This window comes from Taudactylus pleione, unplaced genomic scaffold (genome assembly GCF_031769625.1).
Source record: "Taudactylus pleione unplaced genomic scaffold, aTauple2 ptg000140l, whole genome shotgun sequence".
Taxonomy (NCBI): Eukaryota; Metazoa; Chordata; class Amphibia; order Anura; family Myobatrachidae; genus Taudactylus; species Taudactylus pleione.
Genome location: NW_028284542.1, coordinates 2,474,983 through 2,501,794, shown reverse-complemented (window position 1 = coordinate 2,501,794; position 26,812 = coordinate 2,474,983). Strand labels below are relative to the sequence as shown.

The 26,812-nt window shown below is 48.2% G+C and overlaps 1 protein-coding gene across 2 annotated transcripts in view; it reads right to left on the bottom strand.

Moving 5' to 3' along the window:
- Positions 1-12,079: 12,079 nt before the first annotated feature.
- Positions 12,080-26,812, bottom strand: part of MYO7A (myosin VIIA) — a 203,237-nt gene continuing 188,504 nt past the window's right edge. For both annotated transcript variants that reach the window (XM_088473794.1, XM_088473795.1), the window contains 6 exons: positions 20,813-20,919; positions 18,925-19,110; positions 14,629-14,745; positions 13,498-13,581; positions 13,231-13,350; positions 12,080-13,041 (listed from right to left, as the gene is read on the bottom strand). In XM_088473794.1, coding sequence (XP_088329920.1) covers positions 12,952-13,041; positions 13,231-13,350; positions 13,498-13,581; positions 14,629-14,745; positions 18,925-19,110; positions 20,813-20,919 — 704 coding nt within the window. In that variant the 3' untranslated portion in view covers positions 12,080-12,951. The remainder of the gene's footprint in view (positions 13,042-13,230; positions 13,351-13,497; positions 13,582-14,628; positions 14,746-18,924; positions 19,111-20,812; positions 20,920-26,812) is intronic.

Below are 26,812 nucleotides of genomic sequence, written 5' to 3'. Positions count from 1 at the left end.
TTAGTTTGTTAGTTAAGCATAAACAGCAGTTATATAGCTTATTTAAATCAGCTATTCGTGTTAGTCATACAACGAATCATCAATCATCAGAGCAACCATATATACTTTATATCTTATAGCAAGACTCCAGCAAGTGAACAGATGGATGGTTTGGATATAGATCCTGTTAGATATGTAGTTATTTGTTAGTAGGGGCAAGCATGATTAATGCCAAGAAATACTTCCAACAGCGTTGCAGCAGGACTTATTTAGCCACATACATCTCAGGCTTAGATCCACCTCTATGGAAGTTTAGGACCAGCCAAATCCAATCCTCAGCTCATTAATAAAGAGCTTGTACTCACAGTTCACAGTTCTCCCGGGAGATGCAAAAAATATTAAAACCAGCTGGTTGTATGATCGAGTGCAGTGTGACCAAGTGCAATCTCTTTCACTTTACGCGTTTCTCCGCCTCCTTAACGCTCAGCGGCTTCCTCAGAAGTGTGAGGTGGATCTAAGCCTGAGATGTATGTGCTAAATAAGTCCTGCTGCAACGCTGTTGGAAGTATTTCTTTGCACTAATCATGCTTGCTACTACTAACAAATAACCACATATCTAACAGGATCTATATCCAAACCATCCATCTGTTCACCTGCTGGAGTCTTGCTATAAGATATAAAGTATATATGGTTGCTCTGATGATTGATGATTCGTTGTATGACTAACACGTATAGCTGATTTAAATAAGCTATATAACTGCTGTTTATGCTTCACTAACCAACTAAACAATCACCATGTGCCAAACTGTGCTCGGCTACTAACCCAAGCTACGGTGTAGCCATCATTGGAGCCTTGTTCATACCATATTCTCAATTGAAGGAATCTAATTTTTTTGTACTGACCGGCCGTTTTTTTTGATCTTGTATCTATTGAGTTTTTACTCTGTTATGTTATTTATGTAATATTTAATCTATATGTATTAAATTATTCCCTATCTGTGAGCGCTGTCTATCTTTTGCGTCTCCCTATCAGACTCTCCACCTCTCTACAAAACTTCAAACGGGCTCTCAAGACCCACTATTTCATCATAGCCTTCCAGCTCTCACCCTAACCCACTGCCCCATGCTCCTGGCTCACTGTCTCTCCCCTCTGTGTTACCCCTGTCTGTCTGCCCCTTCCCTGTAAGTTCTCATGAGCAGGGCCCTCCTTCCCTCACTTATACCATCATCTCCACTACACTGCATACAACGGCACCTTTCTCCTTGGTATTGTGACTGGCGAAGCAGCAATGTTTATAAACCTTGTCTATGTCCTGCACTGGTAGTGACTTTGGGCCTGATTCAGAGCCACTCGTAAGTGGCAGCTCGTTCGCTCCGAGCGATGTTTGCCCAACTGCGCATGCGTACGGATCGTTATACGCATGCGCGAACCAGTCAGTGCGGCCGAAATTCATGTGCTCGTAAAATAGCGAATGCCTGATAATTTGAGTGACAGGATGAGGCGTATGTGGGTGGTAACAGGGGAAGGTGCTTGAAAACGGGGAGTGGAGATCAGAACGCAGGCGTGCTTAAAGGTCAAAACGGGCGTTTTATGGGTGTGCATATTTAAAACAGCAGCGTCATTGACCACGTCACTGGGTTATTTTATAGCCAGAACTGCTCGCAACATTGTGGTAGCAAAAACCAACCCCAAGAATAGCGAGCAGTTCATACGCTGGTCGATGTACTCGATTAATCTAATAAATAGCGGACATGACGTAGGATGCGAGCGGCCAGGGAGCGTAGTTTCCCAAAAAACGACCGCAAGTTTTGTTCGCTCGTTCAGACCTAGAGGCGTGAACAGACCGCAAAGAGCGAACGGTTCATTTGAATAGCCAGCCCTATTTTCTGGACGAGCGAGCGCAAATAGTGACCGGCTCTGAATCAGGCCCTTTGTTCTTGTTTTGTTCATACTGTTTCTGTCTATGTACCTTGTCTTGTGAGGTGCTGCTGACCCCTTGTGGCGTCATATAAATAAAGGATAGTAATAATAACCAGAGAGATACTTATGAAGAAAGTCTTCTCTGTGCCTAATCTTGACATCAATTTGTTGCCTGTGAAAAAGCTTATTACCCAAGGACATATTGTGACATTTAAAGGTAATCGGGGGTGCCGAGGGGGGGCGGGTACTAATTACCCGGGCTTGCTACATGGGCCCAGGTCTGGCGCTACCCCCTCCCTCTTATCTCACAGCAGCAGTCTCCTATGCCTGTGGGGGGAGTGATCACACTGATCGCGACCCCCCCCTGGCTTGTATTGGGCTGAGGGGCACACGGCGCCCCCCTCCCCAGTGCTGCAAAAATGAATGTTTTAAAAATAAATTAGCCTAAGGGCCACCCCCCTTCCCCCCGGGCCCAGCGCAGCTCTTGACGCCCCTGAAGGTGATAAATACATTATTACAAATGGTAGACACACACTTGCAGAGGAAAAATCACAAATCAACTCCCATCAGTTAATATGTAATGAAGTTGTTAATACCACTAAGCAGGAGCATATAAACGGTATTCACGTATGGCACCATCATCCAGGGAACATTAATCCAAAACTCTCTGTATAGTATATAATTAAATATGCACTTATTGTAAATCGGTTTCTAAAATGCTCTGTATAGTGCATAGAGATCCATAGAATGCTCTGTGTATTGTATGGCAGTCATCAGAATACTCTAGTGTTCACTCTAGCTCCGGCGGCATGCAGGGCGCCGGAACTAGAGAGGGCAACGCTGCGGCGCGCGCCCGAAAAGGGGGCGTGTCTATAAGACGCGTCCCCTTTTCGTCATACTTGGGGGCGTGCCTGGCACTTACGGACACGCCGGGCAGCCCCCAAGCGCTGCAGATAGGGAGAATAGATGCCAGGCGCATGCGCCCTGCGTCTATTCTCCGGCGGTGACCGGGTCACCGCACATTTCTCCACCTGCGGGGCACTGCGTCCCGCGGGTGAGGACAGCAACAGGCTGTGAGGGCAGGGCGCTTTTTGCCCTCCTTCTGGAGGGCAGGGCGCCGCGCCCCGCTAAAACAGCCTAGCGGGAACGCTATGCTCTCTGTATTGTAACCCAGTCAAGAGAATGCTCTGTGTAGTGTGTATAGGTCAATAAAATACTCTTTATTCCATATTGGTCTACACAAAGCTCTGTTTATTGTATATTGGTCACTAGAATGCTCTGTGTATTGTATGCTGTCATTAGAATACTCTGTGTATTGTACAGTATATTGATCTGCATTGAATACTGTACTAGTCAGATGGGGCTCATAGTTGTTGTATTTGATTATTGTTCTTTGACCCACCATTTTTTCATATACTGTATATAGTTAGATATATAAACCATAAGCACATTAGAAAACCCATCGCACCTACAAGTTTGTCTTGTATTTGTCCCCAGGCTAAAAGTTGCCACCCAAGTCCCTGTTTACATGTATAATTTATTTGCCATTAGCAGCTCTTTTCTATATGGTATCTCTTGTATTGTGGGTATAGTGGTTCCTTAAGTTAGTCAACATTATGCTTTATTACCTCTGAATAGCTTGCACTTGACAGATACAAGTTCATAACTGATTGGTTGATATGGGTCACTGTTATTTGTTATTCTAGTTATCACCATGACAATTTTTCATTGTTATTCTGCGCGTGGTATCGTTTTGGTTTATTTTGTTGCTGGGTAGAAGACTGGACCCTGAAGTACATCTGCAGCCTTCAATTTATTTTTTTTACAGTGTCCCCTCCTATAACCTGGATAACTATGTACATTAGGAGTAAGTGACAGTGCAGGCAGCGTAGTCTCATACAGTGTATAATGGGGAATATCAGGAGCAGACTGATTACATTGTCCTCACCTATAACCTGGATAACTATGTACATTAGGAGTAAGTGACATGCAGGCAGCATATTCTCATACAGTGTATAATGGGGAATATCAGGAGCAGACTGATTACATTGTCCTCACCTATAACCTGGATAACTATGTACATTAGGAGTAAGTGACAGTGCAGGCAGCATATTCTCATACAGTGTATAATGGGGAATATCAGGAGCAGACTGATTACATTGTCCTCACCTATAACCTGGATAACTATGTACATTAGGAGTGACAGTGCAGGCAGCATATTCTCATACAGTGTATAATGGGGAATATCAGGAGCAGACTGATTACATAGTTATCCAGGATATAGGTGAGGACAATGTACATTAGGAGTAAGTGACAGTGCAGGCAGCGTAGTCTCATACAGTGTATAATGGGGAATATCAGGAGCAGACTGATTATATTGTCCTCACCTATAACCTGGATAACTATGTACATTAGGAGTAAGTGACAGTGCAGGCAGGACGTGTGCTGTCGAGCTCCTGACTTCCATAGGAGTGTCAAATTACAGCCAGCGGTTCTGCGGGCTTCCCCAGGAAAGATGCGCCCTCCTGGGGCAGGGAAGGGGAAAGGTCCCTTGCAGAAGGGATCGCGGACCCAGCCAGTAAGAAAAAAGTCTACCTTGCAGCTGGACACCCGGGCGGAGGATCAGGCTGATGCTTTCAGCCAGCCCGAGGTGCTGAAGCGGGAGAGCGTTGGCGGGAGCGCGGCGGCCGCGAGGCAGAGGCAGCCGCGAGCGGGATTCCCCAAACTGCCGGCGGAGACTCCCTGTGGTGAGGTAACCACGGGTAGAGCGGAGGCATGTGATGCCGATAATCTGCAGGGCAGTGTGGAGGGGGAGACTGTAGCCCCCATGCTTTCAGCAGGGAAAGATGAAGAGGAAGAATCCTCTGTGTTAAGCGGGGATGAGGACTATGTGGCACAGATGAGCCTGGAAGAGGCTGTTATAGAAGCCAGGAGGCTCAATACAAAAATTGGCTACACAAAAAAGAAGAGGAATAAGGCACATACCTGGGAGAAACCGCGGCTGCGGGGGTTAATTGTGGAGCTCACTGATACCCTGGAAAGGGTGAAGGAGAGAGTGAAGTCCCTGAGGCAGGAGAAGCGGAGGATGGCCGCTTCAAGTGAACTGCCAGCAAACGTGACAGCGGGGGAGCTAAGTGCAGCATCCCAGGAGGAGAACCCCTTGATGACTGAAATCAAGCGGTTAGAGGAGGATGGTGACGTGAGGGGGACCCCGAGTGTGTGCGCTGTTGCGGCAGGTGATCCAGTCAAGGTGGAAGTCGGGACGGAGATCCTGGGGAGCAGCAGCAGCAGCGGTTTAAACATACCTGTTCCCGGTGATGAAACAGCAGCAATGAGAGAGCCTGACGCTGGGGGAGTATCTGGCGTCCAAGGTCCTGATGGCAGCGGTGGTAGCAGAGGTGCGGAGGTTTCCAGTGAAGCTGGTGGTCTGGAGCGGCTGATCGTGAAGGGCGTCGCGGCAGAACAGCAGGTAGGTGGAGGAGTGGGGGACCCCCGTGGCACGGTGGAGAGGTCCGCTTGGATTGCGGAGGGTGTCTCCACCGTGCTAGGGGATGTTTTCCAGGGTCTGGATACCTCTGCTGTGATTCCGATAGGTGGGCAAGGGCGCCCGGTGCGGACCGGGGGAGAGGGGACGAGAAGGGCGCAGGCAGATGTGGAGACTGGTTTCCCTATTGGGCCAACGGGTCCTGTGGTTTCCTCAGGGTCCGTGGTGGCTACGGGGACGGTTAAAGATACATTGAAATCACTTATTAGAGAAAGGATGGAGGTCTTTCTGAGGGGAACACCTGGGCTTGTGAGGCCTGATGTCTCTTTCGACTGCTTGGAGAGTGATATAGGGGTAGAGGAGGTGAGGATAGCGATTGAAGGGTTATCTGTTAAAAAATCTCCGGGGCCGGATGGGTTAACGTCAGAGTTTTATAAAACATTTTCAGATATTTTGGCCCCGCGCCTTGTGGAAGTGTTTAATGAGTGTTTGGGTGAAGAATGTCTTCCCCCTTCCATGAGGTTGTCTGCACTTATATTGCTCTCCAAGGGTAAGGATCCCCTGTGTGTTGAGAATTGGCGCCCCATAGCTCTTCTCAACACAGATAGGAAGATTTTGTCAAAAATAATATTTAACAGACTGACTGAATATTCACAGAATGGCTGCTTTCAGCCTCTCAGCATTGTACGGTGAAAGGCCGTAGTACCTTTAGTGCTGTCCTTGGTGTCCGGGAGGTTATTGAGCGGTGCCGTGCTGAGAGGTGGGGAAAGTATTTGCTAGCATTGGATCAATCCAAGGCTTTTGACAGAGTCAATCATGAATACCTATGGAGGGTACTGGAATGGTATGGATTTCCAGCGAGGGTGGTGAATTGGCTAAAAACAATATACAGCAAGGCCGAAAGCTTCCCACTTGTGAATGGTTGGGTGGGTGCTACTTTTGGTGTAGGTTCTGGGGTTCGTCAGGGGTGCCCCTTGAGCCCTCTTCTGTATGTATTTGCTATTGACCCCTTTATAAGGAGGTTAGAGTATGGTGCAGTGGAGGGGGTGCAGCTGGGCCCTGGACCTGCACTGAAGGTGGTAGCCTACGCTGATGACGTCACGGTGTTTCTGTCTGAAGAGGCAGAGGCACGGCGGGTGGAAGAACTCATCAGGATGTATTCTGAGGCATCGTGCTCCAGGATAAACCAAGAGAAGTGTGAGGCTTTCTGGATGGGGGAGGAAGGGACAGAATTTGACCTTCCGGACAACCTCCCTCGGGCCAGTCCACAGATAAAAATTCTAGGCATTTATTTCAACCACGGTGATTATGGCACCCTAAATTGGGAGAAAAAGTTGGAGATTGCATCCAGGAAGGTATCTGTTTGGAGAAGATGGAAGTCTTCCTATAGGGAAAGGGTTGATTTATGCAAAACCTACTTGATTCCAGTGTTTCTGTATGTCAGTTATGTCTGTTTTTTGCCTCAGTCCATGTGGTCCAAGATGAATTCATTGTTTTTCCTGATGTTTTGGGGAAATGGGATGAATATTATCAAAAGAGGCATCACCTACAAATTGAGGGAAGAGGGAGGCCAGAGTATGGTCAACCCCGTAGTATTTTTTGTGACAACTTTTTGTAAGCTAAACATAGGGAGTCTGTTTTTAGAGACTCCCCCTCAATGGGTAGAAGGTCTCGGGGAATGGGCGTTTCCCTTTCTCAAAGAATGGATGGAGGGAGGTCAAATTAAGATACCCCGAGTTAGGCGAGGCTACCTCCCGATCTACGTGGTCCTGTGTCTGAAAGTGATGAGACGGTGGGGCTTGGAGGTTGGTGATGTGAGAGGCTTGGCCAGGAGGGAGATGGGGCTAAGAATTCTGCAGAACTACTTCTATGTTCCGCTGGCCCTAAAGGATTGCCCGGGTGAGATGTGTTCGGAGGGATTGGCTCTGATTAATTCTCAGAGGATTCCTCTGAAATTTAGAGACATCGCCTGGCTCTCCTTCCATGGAAGGCATTATGTTAGAGGTAACCTTAAAGTAAGAAGTGCCGATGATCGTGGTTGTCTACGTGAGGAGTGTCTAGGGGAGGAGGAGACGATGGACCACTTCTTCTGTAAGTGTCCCTATAACATAGAGGTTTATAAAGGAGTTTCAAGGCGCTTGCGTATCCCTTGCCTTTCGGGGCTGAGTTACCCTGAATGGGCTTATGGGGCATTCAAGGGGTATGGTAGATTTGATTTGTGCACTATTTTTTTAGTTAGCTTAGTAGTACGGTATTACACATGGAACGCACGGTGTCAATTGGGTATTAGGGGTAAAGTCCTTCCCTGGATATCGGTTGTTGGGGAAATCTTGCATGAGGTGAAGCGGATGATGGACATGGACAAAGGAAGAATGGACGCCGTCAGTTGGTCACGGTTGTGGCGACATCTGAGGCCCCCTTGAATGGGTAGCGAAAGTTCGGTCCTGAGTCCTTGGTAACTGGTTTCTGTCATTTCCTGTCCTTCATTTTGTATTAACTAAATTACAGAGGAATGCTTTACATACATCTGGATGATTGACTTACCTTTTCGATACTTGGGTTGGTGATGGTGGGAGGAGTTGGTGGTGGGGGGTGAGAGGGAGGGGGGATGGTCATTGGGTGTGAAGTTGGGGGCGGTGAAGGTAGGAAAAGGGTTATTAACATAAGGTATTGAGATGCATTGTTGATTTGATGGAGTATATATTGTATTTGTGTAAATATGTAAATACTGTAAAAAGTGTTTTATGTATAAATTATACGGTTGCATTTTGTGTAATAAACACAGACAGTGCAGGCAGCGTATTCTCATACAGTGTATAATGGGGAATATCAGGAGCAGACTGATTACATTGTCCTCACCTATAACCTGGATAACTATGCACATTAGGAGTAAATGACAGTGCAGGCAGCGTATTCTCATACAGTGTATAATATCAGGAGCAGACTGATTACATTGTCCTCACCTATAACCTGGATAACTATGTACATTAGGAGTGACAGTGCAGGCAGCGTATTCTCATACAGTGTATAATGGGGAATATCAGGAGCAGACTGATTACATTGTCCTCACCTATAACCTGGATAACTATGTACATTAGGAGTAAGTGACAGTGCAGGCAGCGTATTCTCATACAGTGTATAATGGGGAATATCAGGAGCAGACTGATTACATTGTCCTCACCTATAACCTGGATAACTATGTACATTAGGAGTAAATGACAGTACAGGCAGCGTAGTCTCATACAGTGTATAATGGGGAATATCAGGAGTAGACTGATTACATTGTCATCACCTATAACCTGGATAACTATGCACATTAGGAGTAAGTGACAGTGCAGGCAGCGTAGTCTCATACAGTGTATAATGGGGAATATCAGGAGCAGACTGATTACATTGTCCTCACCTATAACCTGGATAACTATGTACATTAGGAGTAAATGACAGTACAGGCAGCGTAGTCTCATACAGTGTATAATGGGGAATATCAGGAGTAGACTGATTACATTGTCATCACCTATAACCTGGATAACTATGCACATTAGGAGTAAGTGACAGTGCAGGCAGCGTAGTCTCATACAGTGTATAATGGGGAATATCAGGAGCAGACTGATTACATTGTCCTCACCTATAACCTGGATAACTATGCACATTAGGAGTAAGTGACAGTGCAGGCAGCGTATTCTCATACAGTGTATAATATCAGGAGCAGACTGATTACATTGTCCTCACCTATAACCTGGATAACTATGCACATTAGGAGTAAATGACAGTGCAGGCAGCGTATTCTCATACAGTGTATAATATCAGGAGCAGACTGATTACATTGTCCTCACCTATAACCTGGATAACTATGTACATTAGGAGTGACAGTGCAGGCAGCGTATTCTCATACAGTGTATAATGGGGAATATCAGGAGCAGACTGATTACATTGTCCTCACCTATAACCTGGATAACTATGTACATTAGGAGTAAGTGACAGTGCAGGCAGCGTATTCTCATACAGTGTATAATGGGGAATATCAGGAGCAGACTGATTACATTGTCCTCACCTATAACCTGGATAACTATGTACATTAGGAGTAAATGACAGTATAGGCAGCGTAGTCTCATACAGTGTATAATGGGGAATATCAGGAGTAGACTGATTACATTGTCATCACCTATAACCTGGATAACTATGCACATTAGGAGTAAGTGACAGTGCAGGCAGCGTAGTCTCATACAGTGTATAATGGGGAATATCAGGAGCAGACTGATTACATTGTCCTCACCTATAACCTGGATAACTATGTACATTAGGAGTAAATGACAGTACAGGCAGCGTAGTCTCATACAGTGTATAATGGGGAATATCAGGAGCAGACTGATTACATTGTCCTCACCTATAACCTGGATAACTATGCACATTAGGAGTAAGTGACAGTGCAGGCAGCGTATTCTCATACTGTTTGGAATGGGTTAGTATCTGAAACCAGTATAACTTCCACAATCACTAGAGTGTCAGTAATCACTGCAGAACAGAGGGGTGATTCAGCTGCAGATGGATATGCTATCACCGCTGCTAACATCAGCTATGATAGCTGTAATATGGTAACGCCTCCTGCATGTATTACTAGTCCGAACTGCGTCCACGGATCGGATCATCTGCCATCCCTTTGGCCGTCTGAGTGACCATGGGTTCACGTAAACCGGCCGCCGCAGATGAGTAAAAGAGGCCAGGAAATCTTCCCCGCCGGACTGCTTGCTGGATCAGGCGCATCCGCAGATTCACGATAATTGCAAATCTGCACTGTGTCACAACAGAATTACCCCCTGAAATCACTCTGCAGACTAACATTGAAGACCATGTCTAGCCGGGCTGCCATCAGGGTGTGGGTGAACGCCGGAACTGGAGTCCCGTTCCTGGACAGAAGGGGGCCAGTCCGCAGTGGCACTGTGTGGTCGCAATCAATATCCCCTGCTGTTTGTAATCTCCATAAGCTTTGCCAGGATCAAAGATTGTGGATTGATTATGCTGCCTGCCACAGTCTGAATGTATCGAATGCTGAGCTGCTCATGAACCTGCCAGGCACTGTGACCGTGTACAGTACGATGCCAGCCCCTCAGCCCCAGAACCTGTATAATTTAAGAGTGTCCTGGTTTTATGGGATTGTGTGACAAAGTTCAAATCTAGGCAAAATACCAAATCCAACACCACCATGTCAAATCTGGTGGAGCTAAGTACAAAACTCTGACCATTCATAAATGACTGACAGACAGACAGACAGACAGACAGACAGGCAGGCAGGCAGGCACGCACACACACACTCTCATTATATAGATTATGCTTTATATTTCTTTACTCATTTTTGGAATTAAATGCAATGTTGACGTTATGGCAAGGATAATCCACGTTGTATGTCCCCCTCCTATAGCGTTATCCCCCTGGCTGGTTCAGGGGGATCAATTTGGAAAATAGGGGGGAAACCCATGGCATTATTTCCCTCTATTTTCCAATACCAGCTCAGAGAACCAGTGCTGGTTATGGATTTGGGGGAGGGGGGACCCCATACATTGTTATTTTTAAATTTTAAACTTTCTATCCTTTTAAACAGAATGAAGCCTGCACAGATCATAGTGTTCTGTCGCTACACTCAAACTCTCCTGCTATTGTTTGTGTAGGTTTGCCGACGGGTTTACGGTGGAATTCAAAACTCCCGTTTCATAAATCGGGGATTTTTCTTTTATTCTTTCTATTGTGCAAAACATTGATGGTGCTGTGATATTCAATTACTTTCCCAGCAGTTTTGGCCTTAGGAAGTCAGCAGGTTGCAAAACCACCGCAATACAGCCGGCATTTAGATCCCGCCGCCTAGTAAATTTTGCCCCTGGTATTTTCAGCAGAGATGAGCGGTTCAGTTTTGACTCCAATCTTCACGCCAAATTCGGATCTTAGAATGAGGCAAACCGTCATCTTTCACGGACCTTTGTCTTAATATACAGCAGAATAAAGTGAAAAACAACCGGTGGAAATATTAAAATCCAAATAATTTATCATTTCCGCAGCAAAGAGAAGAATGAGAAGAGATAGAAACTTTGTGTATCATTATGGGATGCCTGACGATTCCTGACACACAGGACCGACGGCATTTGCCAAACCTTGGAGCAGAGAACCAAAATGGCGTAGTTTTTTTCACAAATTAGCTGTATTGGATTTCCGTAGCCTAGAAGCTACTAGGCCTGATTCACAGGTGTGCGCAAACCACACGAAAGGCCGATGTTCATGTAGGTGAGCGATTATCTAAAACTGCGCAAAAAAAAAATCAGAATACCCCTACGGCGCACGCGTTAAACAGAGAGTAGGCACAAAGGCGCAGTTGCAATTGGGACTGATTATATCAGAAACCAAGAGGTAGAATGAGGAGTGTTCCTGGTAGGTGACCTGAAGTGAACGCAAAAATACGTCTCGTGGGCGTATGGCGGGCGTGTCAGTAAAAGCGACTGCGTTCCCAGATGCAGAGCCACAGATGCCATTTTTAAGTGGAGAATCTGTACCTGTCATAGTGGAGGTACAATTGATGATGGTGCGCCAATGGTGGCGTCAAGAACCACCGGCAGTGTTACAACGCGTGCGCGGCCAGTGAAAGTGGGCTGGCACAGTCAGGTGCACACCAGTGTACAAGGGGAAGGCTGAAACCAGCATCTGTATATTATCGCCGCCACGACTCCGCAAAAAGTTGCATCCGGTTGGACGCAGCAGCCTCCATCTCTGAATCAGGCCTGTTATCAGTGACATAACTAGAGCAGGGACGCCGGGGCTCGTGCCCTGGGCGCCGTGGGGCTGGTGGTAGTTACGCCATTGCCTATTATCTCTTCCTCATAAACACTTTTAGAATAGAATTTATCCCAATGAAATGATAGCTGTGTAACACGGTCCATCAGGAGAGATCCCGTGCAGACATTATACGTACAAAGAAACTTAACAGACCCAGTTCTCTTTTCTTAATCGTATTTTCTTCAAATTCAAAACAAAATGGTACGCCAATTTAAGTTAAATAAATAATATGTCTTGTTAAATTTACTCTCCAATACTGTACGACCCTGATAGGACACTGTGATTTGAAATATATTATAATCTGTTTTATGAAATCCATGTTGACATGTTCTCCTTGTATGACCTCTCCCATTGGCTCTTGCGGGTGGAACATGTATGGAGTAGGTTGGTCTTGTTCTGCGGCTCCACCAATCAGCATCGTGCTAAATACTGTTCCTTATGAAATAAATACATGACCTCTGCCTCTCTCAGTGGAGGCTCCTTATTAGATTCTCAGTCAGTTTGATAACGCTGCGTTCCCCCGGTGCGCCCTCAATACCAGTGTCCGCCTCTCAGGGCTGAGTCACAGGTAGTCATCCTCGCTGGAGGGTGTGTTAGAACCTTCTGTATCTGAATCAGATGAGATTTGGGATTCAGCCCTGCTCATATTCCAGACCTGGGGAGAGAACGTCTTGCCCCAGCTGCAGGGGTACCCCACAGACCTCGAACAGCGAATCAAGTCGAACGCAAGGCACCAGCGTTCCCGCTCAGTTCACTTGCTGCCTTTTGCCCCTCTCTGTTTGCTCATTGACGTCAGCATCTGGCTGATGTAAGATGTCAGCAGGTCGTCCATCTTGTACCCCTGACAAAAATCAGAGTGTGGGAATTAATGACTACGGAGAACAAATTCTACCATTAAATATTATACTAATCACCTGGCAACGTGCATGCTCTACTTAGTGCAGCCATCCTGGCACTGGTCTTCATTATATAACCCTCCAGTTTATTACAGAAGTACCCATTTATGGGCTAGGGTCATCAGCTGACTTACCAGAGAGGTCTCGCACAGCAGCTTGCTGCCTCTCACCAGATTCCCGATGGTTATGTGGAAGTACGTGTTGCCGCTGCTCCAGTTAGAGATCTTGGTGAAGGGGTGCGTGGCCAGGATATCCTGCACGGGACACCAGAGTCTGTTACTATACAATGTGATGCAACGCCTCTAAGCGCCATACACTACGTATTACATGAGATGCAAAGTAATTAGGTCAGCGATTACATCACTGCAGAGAAAAAAAGCAAAGAGGGGGATGTACAGTACCTTTGTTTTGGGGTCTATCAGGCTGACGCCATGTTTGTTAATTGCGATCAGGAGAATTTCGGGGAAGTGCGGCTCAGTGGTTTGCTGAAATATAAAAAGAGAAAAACAAATAGTTGTTATAAGTGATTATAGTCACTTCTTCTGGCAGCTTGGCTCTAATACTAAATCAATGTATTAATTCTGTACAGACTCCTTTGTATGTGTGCTGTCCTTACTGTTAGGGCTGCGGAGATTTGCGTGAGGCCCAGGATGGGCAGTTGGCGAGGAACATGGGAGCGTGACCACGGCACGGATGCGTGACCCCCTTTTAGAGCATTGTGTATGCAAGCTGGGGGTGACGGAACTGCAATGTCTTGGAAAGCGTGGTTACGCCTCCCCTGCATTCCTGGGCCCCTAAACAGACCCAGACCAGAGAAGGGATGGCCATCCACAGGGTAACCATCAAAGGTCCATGCTTCTTTAAAATGGTGAAAAACCATAGATGGTCGGGGTCTGCAAATGCCCAAAGGAAAAGAGACTATGGGCACGAATGCTTAGTACTTCAAAGTGAAGAGATTTTGCCATCGGATCTCCCCCATCAATGGTAAAACTATTTACTATCAGGTTATGCACCAGCGATGGTCAATGGCCATGCCTAGGCCAGGGTATTTTGTACCTGCCGCACCCCCCTCTTGGCGCCTCTGCTCACTGTATAGCATACCTTCCTATTGTACAGTATAACTACCACCTACGTATGAAGCTATTTGGTAAAAAGATATATATATATATATATTATATATATATATATATATATATAAGCAAAACACTGGAGTAACTCTCAGTCGTAGTGGGGTAATTATTGTGAAGTTAATATCTTAAGCTAAGCACACATGTTACAATATTGTGGCCGAATAACTCATTACTTAATTTTTGGGCAATGTAATAACTCCTGGCATGGTCAATTTTAGCCAGGTAATTGTAGCCATAGCACAGAGCCCAATTATGTTCTAGTCGCAATATACTTTATTTAGCACATTCTATAAAATGATAGCAACCAATCAATCAGATTCTAGCTATGGGAAACGCCTCCAATTGTCCTCTGTAGAAGGTTTGAAACATCGCCCCCCCGATAAAACGTTTGTCCTACAGTACCTTAACTTCAAAAAAAGCTGAACCGAACGTTGGCCACTTGTAGATTATCTTCAGAAAGGCAATTTTGGCTTCTTCTCGTGTCTTCCCAGCATGTTTATTGAAATAGGCAATAATGGACTGAAAGAAGACATAAAAACCCTGTAATAAATGTGAGTACACAACTACATATGATGTACAGGTAATAGAGCTCTTCTGGAGAGCAACTGCTTATCAAGTAGGAATACAATGTAGGTTTCTGTCTGGTGAAGTAATGACTCTTTTTTTAAGAACATGGTGTCATTTATTTTTGTTTAATGTAGATCTGGAAGGAGCTGTATATGATAAGGAAGATGCAAGTTGTTTGTTAGATAATGCAATAACAATTAAAATTACACTTTACATACTGTATAGATGGTCAGGGTTGGTTCGAGGCATGTTCGACCAGTGTGGTCAAACAGGGGCGCCACCCATTAGAGGGCGCACCCCTCCCAGCCATTCCCCATTTCAGCAGGACAGTCACGTTTTTCGGGCACTGCCCCGCTGTTCCACCCGCGGGACGAAGTGTTCCGCGGGCGGTCGGGAGGTTGGGCACCTCCACCGCCGCAGCGGTGCCGGTCCCAGAGAAGAATGGATGCCACGCGCATGCGTGCGGCATCCATTCAGTGCAGGGAGAGAGCTGGGGGCAGCCCAGCTAATGACGTAGTGCTGCGCTCGCCCTCAGCCTGACATTAAATGGGAGGTGTGCCATACAGGCACACCCCCCAAATAGCGTAATTTAGGGAGTGTTGACTATGGTAATTAGGCCATGCCTCCTTTGCAGTCTCGCTCAAGCGTGAGTTTTGGGGTGTCCGGGTCCCTCGCTGCACAGGGCGCGGCTCCGGCTGCAGCCGGCCCTGTAGATGGTGATAAATGAACAGTTACACATTTTCAGGCTGTTTCCCACCAGTAGTTTGTGTAACCTGGATATAATATCACAGAGAGTAATTACTGGAAAGCCAAGGGTCATACACTCGAGGTCTCAGGAATCACAGGGAATACCACAGAAAGAAGTCACTGGAAAGCCAAGGGTCATACACTTGAAGTCACAGGAATCACAGGGAATATCACAGAGAGAAGTCACTGGAAAACCAAGGGTCATACACTCGAGGTCACAGGAATCACAGGGAATATCACAGAGAGAAGTCACTGGAAAACCAAGGGTCATACACTGGAGGTCACAGGAATCACAGGGAATATCACAGAGAGAAGTCACTGGAAAGCCAATGGTCATACACTGGAGGTCACAGGAATCACAGGGAATATCACAGAGAGAAGTCACTGGAAAGCCAATGGTCATACACTGGAGGTCACAGGAATCACAGGGAATATCACAGAGAGAAGTAATCGGAAAGCCAAGGGTCATACACTGGAGATCACAGGGAATATCACAGAGGGAATATCACAGAGAGAAGTCACTGGAAAGCCAATGGTCACACACTGGAGGTCTCAGAAATCACAGGGAATATCACAGACAGTAATCACTGGAAAGTCAAGGGTCACATACTGATGTTTCTGGAATCACAGGGGATTTCATGGAGAGTAGCCACTGGAAGCCAAGGGTCACACACTGGAGGTCTCTGTAGCAGAATATGTAATATAGCTGGGGCACAATTGTGAACCCAATACTCTGTACTGCTGCCAGAGCGAGGATTATATAGAAAAGCCTCATGTGAACTAACCACCTGCTTCATGTTAGCAGACCACATGAATAAAGCTAATGAAGTGCTCTACGCACACCCCTAAGGGAACAGACACAGGTAACATATAACATATGGAGATAAAGTGAACGGAGATAAAGGCCCAACCAATCAGCTACTAACTGTCATTTTTTAAACACAACCTGTGACATAAAATTTAGGAGCGGATTGGATGGGACTTTGGGCTCTATTTATTAACATTATTTTTACTAAAATAAAGTGAAAAAGGGTGTTTTCACACCCCTTTCACATTTATCACCTATAGTTATTACAGGGCAATTGGAGTAGGATTCACCACACGCTGATTACTGCTACACAGACCACACGCTGATCACTGCTACACAGACCACACGCTGATCACTGCTACACAGACCACACGCTGATCACTGCTACACAGACCACACGCTGATCACTGCTACACACACCACACGCTGATACAGTACTACACACACCACACGCTGATCACTGCTACACACACCACACGCTGATCACTACTACACAGACCACAAGCTGATACACTACTACACACACCACACGCTGATACACTGCTACACAGACCACACGCTGATCACTGCTACACAGACCACACATTGATACACTACTACACACACCACACGCTGATCCACTACTACACACACCACACGCTGATCACTGCTACACAGACCACACGCTGATACACTACTACACAGACCACACGCTGATCACTGCTACACACACCACACGCTGATCACTGCTACACAGACCACACGCTGATACACTGCTACACACACCACACGCTGATACACTACTACACACACCACACGCTGATACACTACTACACACACCACACGCTGATCACTGCTACATAGACCACACGCTGATACACTGCTACACAGACCACACGCTGATACACTACTACACACACCACACGCTGATACACTACTACACACACCACACGCTGATCACTGCTACACAGACCACACGCTGATCACTGCTACACAGACCACACGCTGATCACTGCTACACACACCACACGCTGATACACTACTACACACACCACATGCTGATACACTACTACACACACCACACGCTGATCACTGCTACACACACCACACGCTGATCACTGCTACACAGACCACACGCTGATCACTGCTACACAGACCACACGCTGATACACTACTACACACACCACACGCTGATCACTGCTACACAGACCCACACGCTGATCACTGCTACACACACCACACGCTGATCACTGCTACACAGACCACACGCTGATCACTGCTACACAGACCACACGCTGATCACTGCTACACAGACCACACGCTGATCACTGCTACACAGACCACACGCTGATACACTACTACACACACCACACGCTGATACACTACTACACACACCACACGCTGATCACTGCTACACACACCACATGCTGATCACTGCTACACAGACCACACGCTGATCACTGCTACACAGACCACACGCTGATACACTACTACACACACCACACGCTGATCACTGCTACACAGACCCACACGCTGATCACTGCTACACAGACCACACGCTGATACACTACTACACACACCACATGCTGATACACTACTACACACACCACACGCTGATCACTGCTACACACACCACATGCTGATCACTGCTACACAGACCACACGCTGATCACTGCTACACAGACCACACGCTGATCACTGCAAAAAAAAGAAAAAAAAATAGTAAAAAAAAAAATTACTTACCTGACTCCAGGGACCGGTGATCGGGCCTCCGGGGATAACTCCCCTCCAGGCAGCTGGTCTCCCATAGTGCACTGCTGCCCGGTCATCAGGTGATCGGGTCCAGTGCAGTATGTGAGATCACCTGACCGGAGGAATGGAGAGCATCAGCGGAGGCCTGGAGCATGCAGGTAAGTGTAAGTAAGGGAGAGGGGAGTCATGGGGAGGGGGGGTCCGTGATCGCGGGGGGTGGGGCTTAGCGCCGAGGACGGCCTAGCGCCGGAGGGGGTAGCAGCGGCGACCTGTAGGCGCATGCGCGGGCACTTAATCACAGTATTTTTTTTCGAAAATACCTTGATAAGGCTCCAAAGGGGATTCGCAGGGACAGAGCTTTATCGCATTTGTAGTAAATCCCTGTGATATTGCCTGAATTCGCAATGCTAATTCAGTCGTTAATATCACACTACAATCTGCATTACCAATGCGGATTGTAGTAAATAGAGCCCTTTATCTCTGTTCACTTTATCTCCATCCAGGGCTTAGTAAATAGAGAAGCACATTGATTTGGAACAGAATATGTCAGGCACAAGCTCAGACAGATGGAGACCAGTGTTGTAAGTACATCCGGGGGCTCATAGGAGTCTGAGGGGCGAGATGGATGTAACAGAAACACCAAATAATGCTGATTGGGGGGGAGGCTGGATGTGATTCTATAGATCATAGCTCAGGTCATTGCTCATCTTTCCCAATGATAAGAGTGAGACAAACATGTGGATGTAAGAAGATCCTGTAACACAACTATACGTCTTTAGTATTTGTTGAAAATGAAACGTATCAGGGAAACGACAGAACATCACAGAAACCGATCTCCTACTCACCCTCTTCCAGTCATCTGGATTTAATTGCCGAATGAGATCTTGTGGGACCAATTCCTTCAGCATTTTGGGGATGTTCGGGAAATAGGACTTGTCGTCTTCAAACCTGACCCTGTAGATTAGAGCCGCCAACTGCAGGACATCTTCCCGGGTGCACTTGTGGTACCCACGTAAGTACTTTGGTAACTCCTGTGATATTTGTGAACACAGAAGGGGAGATATCATTTCACAAGGAACGAGAGGACAACCTGCTCTATAATAGACTCTCATGGTGGGACAGGACTGGTCCTATTGTATCCGTGGCTCCATGTACGGTCTCATGTCCCTTTACTTACTGTACCTGATTCCTGGGAGTGATGTAGTCAAGAAACCGGCGGCCTTTCTAAGCCGACGCTGAAATCCCGACAAGGGAGTTAAGATAGGTGTCGAAATACCGGCGTCTATCTTAATACCGACGCCGGAATCCAGGAGGACACGTGCCTGAACGAGGTGTGTCTGGGGCATCCGTCCTGTTAGCCACGGGGGGGGAGGTTAGGTTTAGGGCAGTTAGCTTTAGGTTTTTTTGGGGGTGGAGGTTAGGCACCCCTAGGAGGGAGGGTTAGGGTCAGCCACCACTGGGGGGGATTAGGTTTAGGCACTAATGGGGGAGGGTTATGTTTAGGCATGAAGGAGGGGGACTTAGGTTCAGGAACTAATGTGGAGGGTTATGGTACAGGGTGAGAGTTAGGCTACAAGAAGGGAAGGTTAGGGTTGGGGGGGGGTAAGTATACTTACCCGACCCCTTTTGGGATACCAACCATCGGGATGCCGCTGCCGGTATTGTGACAGGAGGCATCCCGACAGCCGGCATTACATACCGATTCTTCCTTGGTTTTATGCTCACTAGTCTGTACACGTTGGTGGAACACAGGAACCAGATAAGAGGCCATGAGATCAGAGCAGGCAGCCTGGACTAGAGGCCTCTAGCACACAGCCCACAGCTACACTGCATCTGTGATGTGCTGCTTATACATTGCAACACAATAGCCTACAATATACGCTAGCGCGACTTGCCTAGCGTGAGCCAGCCGCCAGGTCCCATGGTACTCTGCTAGCGTCGGGTGTCTTTTATGCTGAAAAGTTGCAGTGTGATGTGACTAGGATGCACCAGGAGACTGTGCTGAGTAGTCTGATATGCTACACTTGTATATCTGTGTGCGACTGAGTCTGTATATGAGCCACAACGGAACTTGGGATAAAAAAAGCTGCGGCCGCAACCACTGGCAGCTTCATAGACTGGGCTGCAGCACAGTCCAAAATTCAAATAGGGGAGCCACACCAACTGCCAGTGAGTACCAGCCAGTGATGTTTGGCAGTGTTTGAAATGGCAGTTGGTGTGGCTCCCCTATATGAATTTTGGACTGCGCTGCAGCCCAACCTCTGGAGCCGCCATTGGTCGCTATACTGTAGCACTTCTTATACAGATTCAGGGACTCAGTCGCACACAGATATACAAGTGTCGCATATCAAATTAATCAGCACAGTCTGCTTGTGCGTCCTGGTTTACCCGCACTGCGATTTTTAGCAAAAAAGATGCCCGGCGCTAGCAGAGTCTCACGGGACCGGGCACGCCGAGAGGGTATTTTTAGTGCGACTGCAGCAAAGATAAGGACAAATCTGTAAGACAATGATCAGAAAGACCGGTCCTATGATCTCTAATGGGTCTACATAGGGCTGAGATGTTTCCACCTCAATCCAGGCTACATACTGTAATAAAACAGTCACTTTCTGAAGCAAAGGGGATTTTTTAATTTTTTTTATAGAAGAACAACACATTGAGAGCACCAGGTGTTGTTATTTAATACCCTGTCTGGCACCCGATGTAGGACTCCGTGGTGTGTGTAACGGATACCTGATAGTAATGAAAGATGGAATCAGCCATCGAGTCCTTTCCGGGAACGGTATTTGTCCACAATTTCTTCATAAAGAACACTTGGTAGGTGAGAGAAGGCACAATTCCTGCAAACATAAACATAAATCACCTTGTGGTCATTTATAAATGATATATTAATCTGTCTGGCATTTAATGAGCAATGTACTGGTGTGCTTATCATTAGAACCCTGACTATGGCGTTACAGTAAGTCTATTATCACAATTTGAGGAAACAAATATCACAGGGGCGGATGCCAATACTGTCCCCGAGAGGAAAGAGTTAACGTATTGCTGTGTCGGGCCAGACCTTTGCAGAAGTGCATAAATGTGAGAGTAAGCTTCTTTGCCAAAAACATAATGTGGTAATCCCTTTCTCCATCAGGAACCGATGCAAGGAGGTGGTAGACGTCTTAGAAACACACCAAAAGGTCCTGGGCCCTACGGTCTCCCTATTAGGAAGCTGTGACCAGACGCCTTTCGCCTAGGCCGTCCCTGGTCACGGGTTAGCGCTTTCGGAATCCCAATCACCGTCAGTGACCGCCTGTCACTGACTCCGCCCACTGCGCCGTGGGCGTTTAACGATGCTGCCACCACCAAACTCTACCATCGGCGTTTGGAACCGCTTCTGCTGCGTATGCGTTTGACTAACTGCGGACACACCTCCTGTTTGGTGTCGGCTGTTCCCACCTGATCCCTCGCAATGGACCCGGTCTGCACGGTAGCTTGGCAGAGGGCTTGAACTTGGAGACACGGAGCTCTTACCCAGAACAGCAGGAGAACGGAATAGCATTTTGGCGCAATTCTGTTGGTCGCAAGATTGAGGCAATTGAAGTAAAGGCAAACGGTGTTTATTTGCTCAATGTCTTAAAGAAGACCCTCCCTTCCGTCTGAAGGGGAATATCACACAGAAATCAAACAGCAATTCTCCACAAAGGATTTTCAAAGATGTACCACATACAGGAATCTTATCAGCAGCTCTTCTCCTCAAAAAAGTGACAGGGTTGTACACACACAGGGCTCACAGTCCCTCTTTTTATGTCATTCTTACACACAACATCACAAGGGGGCAAATCCACCCTGTGCTCCCTCTAGCCAATCAGGCTATCTCAGAAAGCATAAATTAACAATATATTACATTTCAAAGGAGTCTCTCAATATCCTCCTTCCTAATCCACCAACACAAACTGATTTATCATACATTATACTGTCTCCTAAAATGTTGATATAACATGTCACAGGAAATGGTAAATGACATTCATCCTTATCAATCATTTTGGCATTTCCAACCTTAACACATTCAGTGACATCCAAAAGGTTCTTAAAAACAAATTGTCTTTTCAAAAGGAAGTTCTGTATCTGAAGTGTTTGGCTATATGACACCATTCACACCTTCACACAGTAACCTTCCAGCCAAAGTTTACTGACCACAACAGGTCTTCCTATTCATCAGACCTCCTGCTAGTTTCTGCAGACACAGAGGCTGGTCATGTCATATACAAAAAGTGCATTTAAAACCAATATACATTTAAACCATATAGTGCATAACCTATTAAATATACGTTGCTTCATGCACTAATGCATTGCAGATCAGCTGCAGTGCATTACAGCAATACATATATACTTTAATACAGTTTATTATGAACCATGTGCAGTGTGCTTTTAAACTGTCCACTTTAACTGTTTCAGCGCTGGTCGCAGTGGGAGCTGGCTCTCCCTGTCCTGCAGCAGCCATGACACATCCTACCTACACTCCCCCAGTGCAGCAAATCCAGGCCGCTGCATATAAAACATTAAAACACACTTATCAACACTCAGCGCGTAGCGCAGACTATACATTTACAATAGGCGTGTGGCGCCTTTTGTCCTTTTAAAAATGTCGGCACAGCGCGGGGGTTAACCCATTCAGTGCTGTGGCAGCCATTAACCCCGTGTGCCCTGCCTCCGGCCACACTTCTCCCCTCCCCCTCAAGCGGGCTACCAGAGGGCCATGTCCCAAAGATTTGGCTCCTGGTCCCGCAGTCTCTTGGGGGGTTCAGGGAAACTACCTGGGGGGCTTCGGCTCCAGCCTGGACAGTTCATCCATATTGCAGTGGGCCTCTCCTTGTCTGTGCACAATGTCCAAATAGTCACACTGAAGTCCAAGGCTCCACCACAATAGTAGGTCAGTTTCCCTTTTGGGGGACCAGTCGCACACATAGTGCCGAAGGTGGTCCAATGCCCAAACAATTGCCAACCACTGTGTTCCAATTGTGGCATACCCCACCTCCCACCATAGCAGTATCCTGCTCAAACAAGCCACAGGGTGCTACTGACCATATGGCCCCTCCTGGCTCCGTACTGCTCCCAGTCCGTGCAATGACTCATTAGTTCGTACCACAATGTCCTGGTCCTGAAATTGCGCCATCTGCACTGGAGCTGGTATCAGAGCCTCCTTCAATGACTGGAATGCCAACTCACAAGCGGGTATCCAGTCCACTGACTTGGGAAATCCCTCCCTGGTCAACTCTGTAAGGGGTGTCACTACAGCACTAAGGTCAAGGACAACTCGTCCATAGGGCCTTACAGTTTCTAAGGTCAGTACCTGTCTTGGGGTTGTGGGCCGGGGACAGTTTCTGGTTGGCTCTACCTCTGCTGGTCTGGGCCTACCCCTGTCTCCCCCCACTCTGTACCCCTGGCACTGTACCTCTGTCATCTCCACCTGGCATCTGTCTGCACTACCTGTCAGACCTGCCCTACTATCCTCCTCCAATGACCTATGACTATGGGAACCTACCCTGTCACCTAGGCCTTTTCTCACCACCTTGTCCGCTACCTGTTCCACAGTGATGGCGGACAGATCACCAGCCTCTGAGCCCCGTGTGGATTCAACCACGGGTAGGCTGCGTGTCTTCCCCGATCTACTTGGCACAAGCAGGGGACCTTGCTCCCTAACTGGCCTATCCCCTTCTACCTTCCTGACTACCCTGTATCTTAACCCTTCCAGCCAGGTCACACTCACTTCCGCTATCCCTGAAAGGCCGCTGCCAGCTTGGCACGATATGCCTTCCAGATATGGGTCAGCAAGCTGAGCTTCGCTGAACTCCTGTCTGGGGCCCTCACTTCCTTCTAAGTAGGGACTTTCTACAGGGGGATATGGGTTGGGATCGCTAGGGTCAGTTTGGTTGAGGTCAGCCAAAAGGAGGTCAGTGTGGTCATTCGTACTCACCGCCGGAGTTGGCAAACCACTAGGGACAGGAGCATCACTGGGCACCCTCACAGGATCCAACGAGCCGGAACCAACATCCTCTGCGTTGCTAGGGGACGTAGGCATACCAGAGGCAAAAGGCATGCTGGGTAGTCGTGCTGATCTAGCCGCTGTAATCTTTTCCTCTGGGCTGGTTGATGCTGTGGTAAGCTGCGCTGGCAGTTGTCTAGCCGCTGTGGTCTTTTCCTCTGAGCTGGGCTGTTCTGGTGCAGTTGAGGTAGACTGTGATCCAGAAACTTGACTCCGGGCGATGGCGTCAGCAAACGTGGTAACGATTCCACCACCAAGGTCATTCCCCAGGACCACATCAGTTGGAAGGCCATCCATGACAGCAACATCCCTCAACTCTGGGCCGGCTCCCCAGTCCAGGTAGACTCTCGCCCCAGGTACCTCTTGCTCCATTCCGCCTGCCACGGTCACTTTGGCAGTGCGACCTGGCAGTACTGCAGCAGGATCAATTAGGCAGGGGCTTACAACAGTTATTGAGGCCCCAGAGTCTCTTAATCCTTGTCCCTGCAGAGGCCCCACTTGGACCGTCTGCAGGTGCTGCCACATATTTTGGGGTGGCCCCTTGGCCATGCAGGTGACTCTCTCCGTAGAGTCCACCTGATTCTCCCCACACTCCATTGGACTGTCTGGAGTAGGAACAGTCTCTTTGGGCTCACCTCCCCGGGTCAGGCAAGCAAGCCGGGCTCCAGCACTCGGATTTGGGGCACGAGTCTGGGGTGCTTGGGGTGTAGGACAGTTCATTCTCAGATGTCTGATTTTCCCACAGTCATAACACTTCTTGTCCAGTCGGGGCCCCGGTGGTCTCTGATTATTTGCAGGGACAGGGCGGGGCGGTTGCTGGCCAAGAGCACCCGGGTTGGAGGATGCCCACTTTGGGGGGTGATGAGCAGAAGAGGGGTATTCCCCTGGTTGTACAGTCCATTGGGGTCTGCTGCTAGTCGGTCGCTTCTGCCCTTGTGGCCGAATTGCCACATACTTGTCCGCTAACTGGGCCGCCATCTTCAAGCTGGGTGGCTCCCGGTCTAGCACCCACTCCTTCACCTCTAGGGCACAACTGCGGTAGAACTGCTCTTGGCACAGCAGATCAACCAGTGCGTCCCAGGTAGTGGCACCAGATCCCTTCACCCACTTCACCATGTACTGCCTCAGCTGGGTGGCGAACTGCTCATGGGTGCTGGTAGGGTTCTTGGGCAAGTCCCGGAACTTTTTCCTGTAGGACTCAGGAGTGACAAAGTATCGCTGTAGGAGGGCCCTTACGACTTCATCATAGTTACCGCAGTCCTCGGTGGCCACTCCTCGATAGGCCTCCAGGGCCTCTCCGTGCAGTGTGGGCACTAGGTGTCTGACCCACTCCTGCTTGGGTAAATCGTGTAGTTTACAAGTCCTTTCAAATACTTGCAAATGTCCATCAATGTCCCCATCACTGTCTGCAAATTTGGCAAACTGTATACGATCTGATCCCGGTACAGCAGTCCGCAACGGTGCTTGGGGTACCACGGCTCGTGGTGCCCGCTCGTCAGTGGTGGGCTGGGCCGGGGGGCAGGGTGCCATGTGCCCCCCTGGCCGCAGCGTCATGTGGGCCCCGGGGCGGTGCAGTCTGTGTCACTGTGACACAGACTGCACCGCGTGTGTAGCGCTGACCGGACGGAGTTCGGTCAGCGCTACACTGACAAACACACAGCCGCCGGCTCCGGCAGCTGTGTGTTTGTTGTAAGCAGCAACCAATGAGAGTCTGTCAGACTCTCATTAGCTGCTGCTGTTGCGCCCACTGCGGGAGCCGCTCCATCTTCCGGCTCCCGCAGTGGGCAATGGGAGAGACGTCATGATGTCATATGACGTCTCTCCCATAATGCAGAGCGGCCCGGCCCGGGAGGACAGACGGAGGAGCAGATGGCGGTGGCGGGAGCGGGGATTCAGGTAAGTGTTTTTTTTTTATTTTGTTTTTTATATTATGTGTGTCTACTGGGGGGGTCTGGCACTACAAGGGGGGGACTACTACTGGGGGCACTACAAGTGGGGACTACTACTGGGGGCATTACAAGGGGGCTGGGGGACAACAACTACTGGGGGCACTACAAGGGGGGGACTACTACTGGGGGCACTACAAGTGGGGACTACTACTGGGGGCACTACAAGGGGGTGGGGACTACTACTACTGGGGGCACTATAAGGGGACTACTACTACTGGGGGCACTACAAGGGGGGTGGGGGACTACTACTACTGGGGACTACTACAAGGGGGGTGGGGGACTACTACTACTGGGGGCACTACAAGGGGGAGGGGACTACTACTACTGGGGACTACTACTACTGGGGGCACTATAAGGGGACTACTACCACTACTGGGGGCACTACAAGGGGGGAGGGGGACTACTACTACTGGGGACTACTACTACTGGGGACACTACAAGGGGGGGATTACTACTACTGGGGACACTACAAGGGGGGGGACTACTACTACTGGGGGCACTACAAGGGGGGGGCTACTACTAATGGGGGCACTACAAAAGGGGGGACTACTACTACTGGGGGCACTGCAAAGGTGGGGGGACTACTACTACTGGGGGCACTACAAAGGGGGGGACTACTACTACTGGGGGCACTACAAAGGGGGGGACTACTACTACTGGGGGTACTACAAGGGAGGGGACTACTACTGGGGGCACTACTGGAGGCCTGCATAAGGGTGTTCTCTCCTGTGGCACACGGGGGCACTGCATATGGGC